This window comes from Battus philenor, unplaced genomic scaffold (assembly GCF_028537555.1).
Source record: "Battus philenor isolate CCGP_79_NKW_IND1 unplaced genomic scaffold, ilBatPhil1.0.hap1 SCAF_28, whole genome shotgun sequence".
NCBI lineage: Eukaryota > Metazoa > Arthropoda > Insecta > Lepidoptera > Papilionidae > Battus > Battus philenor.
In genome coordinates, this window is record NW_027181691.1 from 4,109,398 (window position 1) to 4,123,427 (window position 14,030).

Here is a 14,030-nt window from a genome sequence, read left to right on the forward strand (position 1 = left end):
TTTGACATTGTTTATACTTTGTTCACCAAAACATGTGATAATATTTTACTGTACCGAATAATTATTACAATTTTTTGTGATGAAAGGTAAGGGGTCAAAGGCCCAATGGGAGCCTGACAAACTCACCGTGTCCCTTGTAGAAGTAATCTCTCTCTTCGTCCGGCCATGATGTACGACCGGTTGCACCAGTCTATGTCTGCTGAATTCAGGTGCAGGACCCTCTGAAACAACAAAACACAAAGTTAAGAAACGACAATATACGTAAGCTTGTGCTATAAAACCTTTTTCTTATTTTTATAGCCTTCCGTTGGTCTAAATCATCATCATGACTGAGAAGCAATTATTATTAAAATACAATAACAATATTCAACATTCTAATACAAAATTATCAATCGTAGCGTTCTTGTTCCTTTGCGTGATGATCCGCAAGAATCTCTTCCAGAACAAATAGTTTGTAAAACTCAATCTTTTTGCGACAACGAGTTAAGAATGCGTTTACACGCATCATTCGTTCACAGTATTTTTTGCCTCTTTTATTATTATTTGTATGCTTTTGTATCGCTACTTTGCTTAAAGAGTGTACTCGTTTTTCGACGACTTAACTGATGGCAATTTTTAAAAGTAGTTTGCAACGACATTGTTCCAATTCGATCTTTTAATAAAAATACCACGTGTAGACGCATCTTCTATTTTATTTATAATCGTTAACGTATACTGCGATAATTTATCCCTTTCGCTTGTTTACTAAAGTGCGGTAAAGCGCTAAGTCCAGTCAAAATCGGTGAGACATAATTTATAAGCCTTTACAAGGTGGATGTTTTTAATATACCATCAAATGGATTTCGCCCGCTGTAATTCATAACCAAAAGAAACAAGACGATGGTTGTGTATGTTGCACTATGTAAATTATTTCTTTAAACAAAATCTAGTCATCCGTGCATCAAGCAACTAATCAGAAACAGTCCGACATTTAACAGGATATTACTCAGCCAACATGTGATTCATAGAAAAAACACATTTGCGAATGCATGTGCAATAACAAAGATTTTATAATTAAAGCATCCGTTCTCTTACGATCACATTGTCATAAAAAAGACCCGATTAAATCTACAGGTTAATTTGCTTATAGGTATGTCATCATCACCTAAGTCATAGGTCACTGCTGAACACAGGCCTCCCTATAGATTTTCATCATGAATGTATAGATTTTATTCCCAATCAATGTACGGTACACCATATCCAAAAATCAATGGTTTTCGAAACAATAAATAATGTAATGATTATATAGTGAGAATAATCGTTTATTAAATTCGGATTACTTCAAGTTAAATTAATTATAGTTTACTACAACTTTGTACTGCCAAAAGTTATTAACTGTAGCATTCGAAAATAAAATCAGTGCGATTTTTATATACAGGTTGTTGAGAAATAGGTGTAGAATCTTTATGCTTATAAATGGTCTATACATTCACTCCTTAAAAGCAGTCTTTACACCTGTTTCCAATCATCTTGTATAATACACTTATATTTTTTTAATCCAATGAAAGCAAACACTAAAATAGAGGCACGGCTAGTGACAAGTAACTATTAACTAAATTGGACAGCTGTATTATCAAAGGACACCCACATCATTTCAATTCAACCCTCGACAGGCGCTTAACGGAATGTCATGGGCGAAACAATATAAGCGCCGAAACACCGAGGCCCCCCACTGTTTAGTGAACAATTGGTGACGCGTGCGGTGCGCAAGCCACTGTCAAATTTCACGCTAGTGATGTCAGCTGCTGATAAAAATTATGTCTGTTTTTTAAATTATTGAATCATCATAATACATTCGCATAAAACACTTGTTAATTGGAAATAATTTAAAATCTTAAAAGGTATAAATATGTAGCTTATTTGACAGCAAAAAGCTCTTACACCTAGCAATTATTATCATTACGTTATTTATTATATCTGACACCTTAGGTATTTAAACAAGACGTATGTTTATTTTTACCATTAAGTGACAGCAAATGAGGTATCATATCCACTCCTTTATATATATTCACTTTCAACCTGACCTGATAGGCGCTGTTCTAGCTATGAATAATCAATTAAAACCCTTAATTCGAATACATTAAAAAAATATATATTATTTTTATTTCTGGTACGTAAATATATAATGCCTTGCCGAAAACAATTGAAAGCATGCAAGCGAAGCAAGTTTTTAAGACTGACGGTACAACCACACAAAACGTCTGCCCTTGCAATTTATTTACTGATAAATACAAGTCATGATATCAATTATATTTTTTTTAGGAATATAGGGAAATCTAGAAGGAAGATGTGAATGTTTTATTCAGTTCGGGTTGTGGTCGTAAATACCAGGAACAGTTATCGTGTGGTACGGGTATTCTGTACTTGTACATCACTAATTGGTTCCGTTGAGTTCGTTCTATTAAAAGCGCACAACAGGTTTCCTCATCAGCGCACTGCCGATGCCCGCGAATGTGTGCCGAACGGGTTGCAAGGCTTACATGTTTATTTGCTACTATCACTATTAAAACTACAACTCCACAACTTTAAATTTATATATGAGACAGAGTACAGATAAATAATCGAAGCTAAGTTTTTGTAACATTTTGTCTGCAGAAGATAACACAGAATTATAAAAACCGAACACAACAATATTAATAAATTTCTAACATCATAAATTAAGTTAAAAATATCGGATACCCATCATATCGGCGATAAGTATTTAATATCAAATAAGTTCGGCTTTTACCTTGACTTCTAACAACATTTATTATTTAACAATTATATTATCTAACAACTTGATTTTGAAGTTTAAGCTTGAGTCAAACTTCGCAAGGTGCATTTGTGTATGTGCGTGGACGTGGGAGAACAGAAAGAGAGAGAGATGGAGGGAGTGAGAACGCGTGAAAGGAGAAAGAAAAAAAGGAGAAAGAAGGAGGAAGAGACAGAGTAAGGGAGGGTGTGTAGGTGGGGGCGAGTGAGGGTGATCTAGTGACGCAGGGAGAGGATGAGAGAGAGAGCGGGAGGAGTGAGAGGGAGGGTGGGTGAGAAAGAAAGAGAAAGGGAAAGAAAATCGTGAAATAGTCGAGTTTCATCAAAATTTGAAAGTGAAATAAACCGCAATCTTTTGTTGAATTAATCCTTTATGGAGTAAATTAGTTAATAACGCGAAATTGACTGTGTTCTTTGTTATTTTTACACATTATTTATGAAACTGTAATTGGTAAATGTTAGGAGAGCACTTACATTAAATTTCGCTTTGTCAGTTTTCCGCTATACTTACCAAATAAATATGAAAAGACTACTTAAATGAGATTTCATTGTTACTGAAATGGGTCGACATAAAAGATAAGAAAGTGGCTCGTGTAAAAGTGAACGCGTTCCAATTAGATCGATTCAAATTGTTCTGTTACTTCACTTTCGCGGTGCACTCTACTCCTATATAGTAAATAATGTACATTCTCTTTTACCTGTGCGATCCATCAAGATATCAACATGCAGTATTTTTCGTATAACATAAAATTTATCGGAATTTAAAAAACAAAAACTTATTAAAATATTTTCAAATAAAGATGATTTATTGTGGTTTTATTATTATTTTGTTGCTCACAGTCGCACAACAAGCCATGAATTTTTCAATTCAGTCCAATTACGAATGAGGAGATCCGTAGGTGAACAAAAGTAACGGACATAACCCAGAAGGCTGATAAGTTTAAGTGGCAGTAGACCAGGCCAGATAGCGCGTACATATGGCCTTGTTAAAGTCATCAGAAGATTTTAGGTGCAGGTCGCTTCCAACCGACGCCATATGACTGAAATGATAAAGACGGTGTTTCGATTTTGCGAAATCACCTTGATACATTGTTTGAGTATAACACTACTGTGATTGAAAAGTAAGTAGAAATTTTTATTTAAAACTCTCGGGCATTACCAAGTTAGTATTTTTTTCCTAGTTTAGTTTAGTTTAGTTTAGCGCCTGTTTCTCAAAAGGTTTAATTATCTCAAAATTACACGTGTTTTTGTCAAACGTTTCACACAAACACGCGTCAAGTCTCGATTAATGCCAAAATCACTCAATTATTTGGAAAATAAGCGTCAAAAACTCGATTAATATCATCCCGTATTCGTCTGGCTCTGTGCGACTTTTGGATATTCAGCAAACTCAAAAGGCCAATACGGAGACTCCGTTTTGACACGATTAAGGAGATAAAAATCGAATCGAAGGTTACGAATGCTATACAGGAAAAAAAATATTTCGGCTGTGTCGTGGACAAATTAACCCTACTTCTTATTCGCAATGTTGTTTTTTTAAATAGTCATTATAATGTACACAAACTCTTTGAATAGCTTTCTATTACATGTGCGACATATTTGTTAAAAGAATCGTAATAAAGGAGTCTGTAAATTACTCATTCAATTTATACAACTTGTTTATAGCAGACTATCTTATAAGCTTCATTATAATTATTAAAAATATACGATGATATTTTTTCAACGTACATGTAAACCCACCCTTAGCCAATCTAGTACTTAAAGAGTCTAGATAAAGATCGTTGACCTATGCGGCGTCGCTCATATTGTGACAAATATAAAAATGACCAGTACAATCAACGAGGCTTGTAACATTTTGCGACGAATATATATTTTTTAATGGCGCTCATGGGAAGTTCAATAAACTTTTTGAGTGATACGGACTGCGTAATTGTTTCTAGGGTTATAGTTATTATTTGTACGAATTTAATTGTTATAATGTATAGATAAAGGACAGGGCAGAATATAGGTAGACAGACAACCTCGATGACGTCGTCGTCAGACGTTAGATGTAGGCCACTTGCGAGCAGTTCTATTGGAAATCTATAGGGCATATGTCCAGTGGACATCTTACTGTCGAAATGATGACGGTGATATATCTTTATGCACATTTAAATATGTATATATATATTTATGTGTGTGTGTGTATATATATGTGTGTATTTTCGCTCCTCCCGCCCTTCACTTCCTCACCTCGCGGTGGCCTTGGTGCCGGCTTGAACGTTGACTATAAACGTTTGATAAATTAAAAAAATTCCTGAATATATAAAAAGTTCAGTTCTTCCCGACCACACGTAAACTATATTGTTATCTCAATGTGCATTATTCTTAAATTTGTGTGTGTGTAGTCTTGGTTTACCTAAAACAATATGCCCACACGTAATCGATGCCGCTTGTGTGTCTGTAGCAATTCACCACACGCGGCGAATTCGCTTACTTTAATTTCGGTGTGGCCCAGTTTGATTATTAATAGTGACAGCATTTAGCGTTCCCGGTAATTCACACCACATGACTTGATTACACCGATATATTTTTTATTCTCTTTAATGTATTGTCTATGTCGTATTATTATTTTATTAATTAGTAACTCCTTTGTATGCAATTATGTACGCTTATACAATAATCTCTCTTCTAGTCTTCCTTTGTGCAAGAAATTTTAAAGTTTATCAAACAAAATTAATAAAACCGCTGTGTTAGGTATACCAGCGAGACGGGGGTAAGAAAGAACGCTCCGTTCCGTCAGTCAACGCGCCTGAAGCGCCGCTTCCTATGACGCGGTACAGCAGTTTCGGTAGCACCATAATAAAATAACCTAACTACCATGTAAATAAAAAAATAATGTGGGAAGGATTTTAAGTAATAACGCCGCTTGATAATGAATTCCTATAGCTATTGTAGGAACAAACATCTACTAAAGTAATCACTTAATGAAAACTATCGAGTTCGTTGGATCTTTTCAGATCAATCTATTAAATATCCTTGTAGTTTTAGTTTAAGGAAGTTGAAGGAGCTTCTCTAGAATTCTACTCATGACATACACTATATGGATAATACTAATGTGTACAGTATAAAGTTATTAATAAGTAAGTAGTTCACTTGGCTGCGATTTTAAAGTTTAGGATTGGCGACAACAGGTAACAAGTACAGTGTATGACGTTCACACACAAAGTGGACAGACGACCTTGTTAAGATCGTCAAAAGATGCTGGATACAAGTTTCCAACTGGTCCTATTGGAAAACTTGGAGGGGTGAGGTTCTATGACAGCAGTGGACGTCTTACGATCGAAGTACGATATGGTGATAATGAGGTAATTAACCAGATGTAAGCCGTCATTATCAGCGGTCTGTAACTCAAGACATGAAATGGTACGTCTCATTAACTCACTAATTACACTGTACACACAGACTGTAACACAGAAATAATTAAGGGCTACTGTTTGGCGTCAGATACAAGCGCAGCTATGGTAGTCACATAGACGGGTATTGTAATGTAGGTAGTCACATAAACAAACTATTGTTAAATCAAGTCATATTTATTTATCACTAATATTAAATATATTAATACGCATTAAGTCATCGAGGCCTCTAATTTCTAATATAATCTAAGTCACTTTAGTGCTTCTTGTCTCATTTGATGCATTTTTGATTTTTAAATGTTTATACAGGGTGATTGATTATATCTGTAAGTTTTAAAGTGAACGTATATCACATTCAGCGAGACGCTTAACACTTTTAAACCTATTTCCAATCAACCTACTTAAAGTGATCACACTCGAATAAGTTACATGAATATTTATTTCTATAGAAATACGAAAATCCAATAACATTTGATGGTAAAGAGTATGTCAGGACACTTAGTCTAGTGGGAACATATTCTTTAAAGCGGTATGCGCAGGTTTCAAAAGCTTTGCAAATATCTTTAGTAATCCGCGACGTAGGTTTATGAATAATTCGTCAAGTTCTACACGTCCTGTGGGTGGTGGTATTTAATATCATTTGTTACGTAACATTTAACACTTTGCAATAAATTCGTGAGGCGTGGGTATACGATTCTTATCCAGTCTTACAAAATTTATTAAATATAATAATTATAAACTTGAAACCTAGATTTTCTTTATCTACAAAACTCACTTGATAAGCTGCTCAGATCATCGTAGAACTTGAAATGTTCATTCTATTTATGGAAAAAATTGCCAGAAGTAATAAGACGCACTTAATCGCTGTCAGCTTTACAAAAGATGGTAAAAGAGCACTTCGTTGGCCTCTAAAAAAGGATATTGACTATCATCTATCACTGATCTCTATTTATATAATAAATTTCCATATAAAAAGTTTTTATGTTTGCAGATGTGTATATCAAATGTATTTGTATGTTGTTTATGTGTATAGATGTGTGTATATGTACATAGTGTATTATACAGTGAAATGTGTTGTGTTTTAATGTTTTTGTTAATATGTTCACCTTAAACTACCCTTTTCTTTCATGTATCTAATTTCTCTCTAAAAGTAGAGATCGCCTCGAGCGATAAGACCGCTTCTTGTACCACCTGTGCTTAAAATATTAAATTTATAGTTTATATTTTTAGGTTCTATTTTAATTTTACATTTCCTTTTAGATGTTTCTTGTTATTTTGATGTACAATAAAATGTAAATAAATGAATCTGAAATATGTAATCAAACAAAAAAAAAACAAATATAAAATAGCTTCTTTGTAAGCCCTATAAATGTAGGGATTATAGACGCAGTAAGGTCTGCGTCTATAATCACCAGACTAAAAAAATAAATAAATGTTTTTTTGAGTTACAACTTTATTTTTTTTATTTCATATTAAATTGCTTAAAAAAAGCGTATACAGCGAGTTTGGGATAAGGTGTTTCAAAGTACGCTGATTTGTGTGAAAAAAGAATAGTTTCATTATAATATTCCACGCAATACTTTGTTTCTTTATAAAAATCTTTTTAGTGGTTAAAATATAAAGAAAAAACCATGAATATCACACGAATATTTGTCCTCTTTTTACCGGTGTTACCAAAATCCATAATGTAGCAGGATAGTATGAGTAAGAGACCGCTTATTACAATTAAAAGATGTTAGCTTGACAACTTCGAGTTTTAGGAGTGTCAGGTAGGTGAAAAATATTTTAAATAAATGTTAAGTAAATATAAAATCTCTTTAGCGGTGCTATATGTATCTGGCTGGTTTTGCTAACATTCAAAACGGTTACATTTATAAGCACAACATCAAGATAATATATTGTTACAAGCTATTTTCTCTTTTTTTGTGATAAAATGTATTCGAAAGTAGAAATTCGATCCATTCTAAAATTTTACGTCAAAAAACGAAAACTTTTTTAATCAAAAAACATTGTGACTGTTATGGACCTAGTGCAGTATCAGTAAGACTGTCAGGTAAACATCAAGAGAGGACTGCCTGAAACTACTTATCGTGTTTTTTTTAATCGCTAGTCCTATTATTTGTGTAGCATCGACATCTTAATACCTGTAAGATTGATAAAAAGTTATCGAACAAAATAGCGTCTATATAAGTGAGAGTAAAATGTTAATAAAGAGGAGAAATATTTCTCGAATTTTCATATTAAATGCGAAGGAACTTTTTTCTTCCAATCCACTTTATATAAATACTAACTGATCCCGCAAACGTTGTTTTGCAAAAAAAAAATTAAAGTTTTTAATTAACAAATAAAAAATAAGGGTTAATCGTAGAGGGGTAAAAATTTAGGGTTGTATGTATTTTGGTATGCTGTATCATAATAAAATAAAAACCAAAAAATTTGTTTAAAAAATAAAAAAAAATTAGGGGTGGACCACCCTTATCACTTAGGAGTATGGAAAATAGATAGTAGCCGATTCTCATACCTACTGAATACGCATATAAAATTTGGTAAAAATCGGTCGAGCCGTTTCAGAGGAGTTCAAGTTCGAACACCGTGACACGAGAATTTTATATATTAGATAGTTTTAATATTCGAAGCGCCTCTTACAACCTGTGCAATGAAGCGGGGTTCGCGGAGCCGTTACGTCTGTCGAGTTACCAATTAACCTCATACTGGACCGCTGCCGAGCAACAGTGGGCTAGTTTTAACTAGTTAATAAATAACTACTACTGAACAACCTGCATCCATCGCGAGCGTGCTAAATTGACAGGATGTTGTTTGGCCGTAAATTATACGTAATTTTTTAAAATATTACTTTAACTCCCTTTAAGTAAATCATACATTTCATTGACCTTATTATCAAAGACTATCAATGAACACACGTACAGACACAGTCCCATGTAAGATATTTTCGTTAATGAGTTTTTTTTTTAGTTTTTTATGTCTTAGTATATAAACTATATATATAATATTATATATATATATATATATATATATATATATATATAATGTGGTCTCTTATGTAAATTATTGCTTGAAAACTTCGATAAAAAATATTTCTAAAAGATAGATAGTGACAGAAGCGTAGCTTTGATAACTATATATTTAATGATATAAATAAAAAATCAAATTCATTAAAGGGCATAAAATGAATACGTCCATAAGTAGTCGAAATAATTAAAGAAAAGTATTGATTGTTATGTAAATGTCATGTCATTCTTAACTTAATATATTTTTTAAAAATTAAAAACTATGTACAGATATATCTACACCTTATAAACAGATAATAAATGATACATTAGTATATAGGACTATTATTACAGAGTTAATAATATTGCCGAAGAAAGCTGCGGAGACGGAAAGATAACATCAGAGCTTCAACCCTAACAAGACCTTGAAAAGATCCGTCACGTGAATGTCCGTCCTGGTAGTCTTTATGATAAAGATGAAGAGTTTTTACTCAACACTAAGCAATCGCCGTTGAAACTACGGTAGTACATAAAAGTGTTCTCTTAACTCTGTCAAAAAGTGGCTAAGAAGACTATAGGGTTATAGCTCCGGCATAATCTTTTCGTTATACACCGCAACCGGTACCACCCTATGCAGGATTTCCTCACGCAAAAAATAGTTCAAAGTATTTGTGATACGAGGCCAAATTTACTCTATATTTACCCGATGTTATAAGACAAATAACTAAAGTAAATATTACTAACTTATAACAGTAAATAAATTACAAGCGGCTATGTTGTAACTTTACTGAGAGACATTTACCGCTGGTTGGATTGTATGAAAGCTATATAGTGCGCAATCTACGTGGGCGGCACTGCATCATTATCAGTTCGCTTCCTGCTGCGTAAGGTAAATACAAACGGACGGTTCAGAGGCGTTTTTTTTCACGCTTCGCGTTTTCGAAATTTAGTTACACACGATCATTTGTTTGACACGATCTTTTTAGCGTAGTCCTCATCTGTCGTTTGTTTGACGGAACTTTACAGTGGGGTTACTTATAAGACATTTGCTGTCAATTGATGCATGGTACAACCTATCCTGTGAGCAGAAGTAGCCGAGCGGTAGAGGATTGAAACTCGCGATTTTAGGTTGTGGGTTCGATTCCCAATCAATCTTATATATAATTCACACTGCGCATTAATTATATAGGATTGCCATTGCTCTCAAGTTCAAGTTTTTAGATGATGGGCAGCAACGTCCTCTGTGTACCATGATACTACACTGCGATCGCCAACCTTCCTGACAAGGATTGCGTTTATGGTATATCTCTGAAACGAAGACGACGACGCCCTTTCCTAAAATCAAATTTTCAGAAATATTAGACAACGTAATGATAATATACTAGAAAAAATCGTTATCAAAATTCGGGTATCTAGACATTTAAATTAAATATTGTTTACTATCTGACCCTGTAGACTGTGTTAAGTGACTGGCGAGACGTATTCCGTATATCGTATTCCAATAGAAAAAAAATGTGTCTTGTATAAACAGGATAAATAATGAATAAAGATGTAAAAGATTTAAAACTTTTTGTTGACAAATAAGCTATACATCCAAACCTTTAAAGTATTTACACCTACAATCAATCATCTTGTTTATCTTATACATTTATTTATTTATAATAACGTCTGTGATACACCAAGAATGAATGTACTGAGAAAGTTCCTTAAAAAATGTTTAATTCTTTATGCATGTTTTACATTTGACTTAAGTATAAAAGTTTTTTTTTTTAAGTTAAATGTTATTGTCTGCATTAAAGGACTTCTTCCGGAAAAGTTTCCTTGGAACAATCTTTTTTGAAATTCAAACACCGACTAACTAACCGACATCTGTAATAATTACTTAGAAGTGTTGTCACCAATTGAAAAGAATTATTAAGAGACGTAGAACAAATAAGTTATATTTTACGAAGTTTTGTAGTTTTATTAGTATGTTCTTAATTAATATAATTGCTGTAAATAATTTTTTAAACCTGTTTTGCATATATATTAATGTGTATTTAATAGTGATATACTCTTGTTATATTTATGTTCATATCACTTGATATTAAAGCGAAAGGGTTACACTGGTGTCAATTCCACTATCGAATTGCCCCCTTGTGGGCCGTGGGTCCCACGATGTGAAGCATTACAATAATCTTTGTCACCGCTTTTATCTGTGGCACGGGTTTTGAGAGACCCTGACCAAATCCTTTATTTTAACATAGTATTCATAAATATCATATTTCTTTACTGGAAAAAAATTGAATTTCGATATTCAATATATCTGAATGTCAATCTCAAAAGCTGATTAGAGTAAGTCACGACTTTAAAATGTTACATTACATTTAACTACGTTAAATGTCCGAGGAAATTATCTGCCTTGCTGGCCTCATTTCATAAGAGCTTTAGATTACAATACTGTACTAATTACGGTCTCAATATGAATAGAGTTATATACATAGAGATATTTATTCTAGAGAGTAGGTAATAAAAAATAGGTTAGCATACATCCCGTATCCCTGGAGTTAGATAAAGCCGAGATAAATAAATCTCGGCGTTTAGCTGACACACTGATTACTCAGTTTAGTGGCGGTTCCAAGATAACAGCAGGGACAACTATGTGATACATTAGTACATCATTTATGAGAATTAGCTTAGGGTTATTAAAACATTTTTGTATTTCATTCTTCTCCTTTCTCCTATGTCGTCGATCCATTTAGTGGGAGGCCTACCCACGCCGCGTCTTGCTTAGTTTCGGTTTTTTTTTTTAATGGTCCCTTTTATTGGAGGCCACTCGTACTCCCCTAACATGTGTAAGGTTAAGGATGTTTATTTCCAATAAGTTACTCACACACTTAATATATTTCTTCTGTCATACGTCACATTGTCATTCATTCTCTCTACTGCCACCCATCACAATATCTTCCACTCTTTATCATTTATTACATTCCTTTCTTTTATCTTCTCCCATTCTTCACCTCAGTTCCTAATATTACAGCTATGCTAATTTACATTCGGTTATCATACTTCTTTTCTTTATTTTTACAATTATACTTTTATTCTATTTTCTTAAACTAGTACTATACTGCTATATAATAATATTGACTTATACAACTTGCTTACATTATTTTGTATTAGTGGTAAGCTGGGTATTATTACTACTAAATGTTTTGTTTATGACATATTCGCAGAATTTTAAGAAAATTTTCCGTGACTGGTCGTGGCTTATTAAAGAGGAGATGCTTTCCCTCTTTATGCTCGCACACAGTTCCATCTCGCAGTCATACCTGCTTAGTTTCGGTTGAAGTTGATGCTGTTAGTCCGGGAGCTTATACAGCTATCGGAACTCACCGGATCGTGGACGCCACTTGAAAACCTTTCGGCCCCAACGACCCATATTCCTCGCCTACTGTTACTTCAGAAGAGCAATTCTTCGAGCTACATCGGTTTAAAATTTAAATAAACTTTAACATACGTTCCTTCTAAATTACTTAAACGAGTCACCTTCCCACTATGGAACGTGGGATATCGTGGGAAAAACATTAGTCTACAGTAACAAAAGTTTTAGCTCTATATTTCATTATCATCAATTAAGCCTTAGAATATCAAATACTATTAATTATTATTATGGAGAAAATTTATTGGTTTACACTTTAAATATTATGAAGTAAATTTCTCGTTAAATAGTCACATATCATGGAGTAAAAGCCAATTACACAATTTAAAATTCAATTACCAGGTCGTTGAATCGATTAATATAAGTTCTAAGTAAATATATCGCATAAAAATGCACATACTGTATGCGCAGTTGAAGTAGGAAGTATTTAAAGATACTCATAAGAAACAAGGAATGCTCTTGAAAACTTGTCATACAAAGACTAATTTGCGACTCTGCGCCCATCCGAGTTTAGTCCTTTTATTTCGCAAGACATTCATTGTTTCATATTGCAAATATAACAAATGATAATTAAAATAAAATGCTGCTCTGTGACGTATTATTGGAAGTAACTTCGCTCACATAGTATATATTTAATAGATATAATCCAATAACGGCAACAGTGATCGTGATTTAGCCTATTTGGATTGACTTAAAATGCTAAACTCGTCACAAATGACAGCTTCAGTAGAGGAACTTTCTCGGAAATCTTCGCAGACATTCATTCAGATTCCATCAAAGAGCTTCTCTTCTTAGCTGGTTGACTACTCAATCCAGAGAAACGTAATGTAACAGCCCAAGCAGTCGCCCCTGGGGGTATCCTGGACCTTCGTCAAAGTGGGCTATGCGACGAGAGCGCCATCTCCCAGTAAGTTTTATTATTATTATTATTATTACTGTAAATTATTGCCTAAACAAAGCCAGTCGGTGACGTAAAATATAAAGCATTCATCATTTTTTTTTAAATTATAATACAAAGAAATTGATTAAATATGATGTTGTAATGTCACACGACATACACAACTATTTTAAAGTAAAACCTTAATATTTTTTTCTTATTTTCAGCTTTTCCTCGATTCAAAATTATACGTATGCCTCCTTTATTTCTGCCCACTTATACCTGTTTTAACAGCAAAGTGTGGGACATAACAAAGATCATTTTCGAAAATAATATGAAAATAATACAACATGTATTGTTAATATTATTTTTATAAATGAATGGATGGAATTTTCCATTTAAGTTCTCCAAATAACACGCCGTCAGCTTTCTTTTGGAACCTCCGTCATTTTTAGAATGTTTTACTTTAATTCCGCATTTTTTTCGGGTTGTTTGAGGCTATAAAAAAATTCATTTGACCATTCATCGTCACCTTTTTTTGA

General features: G+C 33.4%; 1 protein-coding gene across 1 annotated transcript in view; it reads right to left on the minus strand.

Moving 5' to 3' along the window:
- The window catches only part of Meltrin (meltrin), a 99,062-nt gene that overhangs the window by 24,248 nt on the left and 60,784 nt on the right, over positions 1-14,030 (minus strand). The window contains exon 2 of the mRNA XM_068769630.1: positions 127-221. Within this exon, the coding sequence (XP_068625731.1) occupies positions 127-221 (95 nt within the window). The remainder of the gene's footprint in view (positions 1-126; positions 222-14,030) is intronic.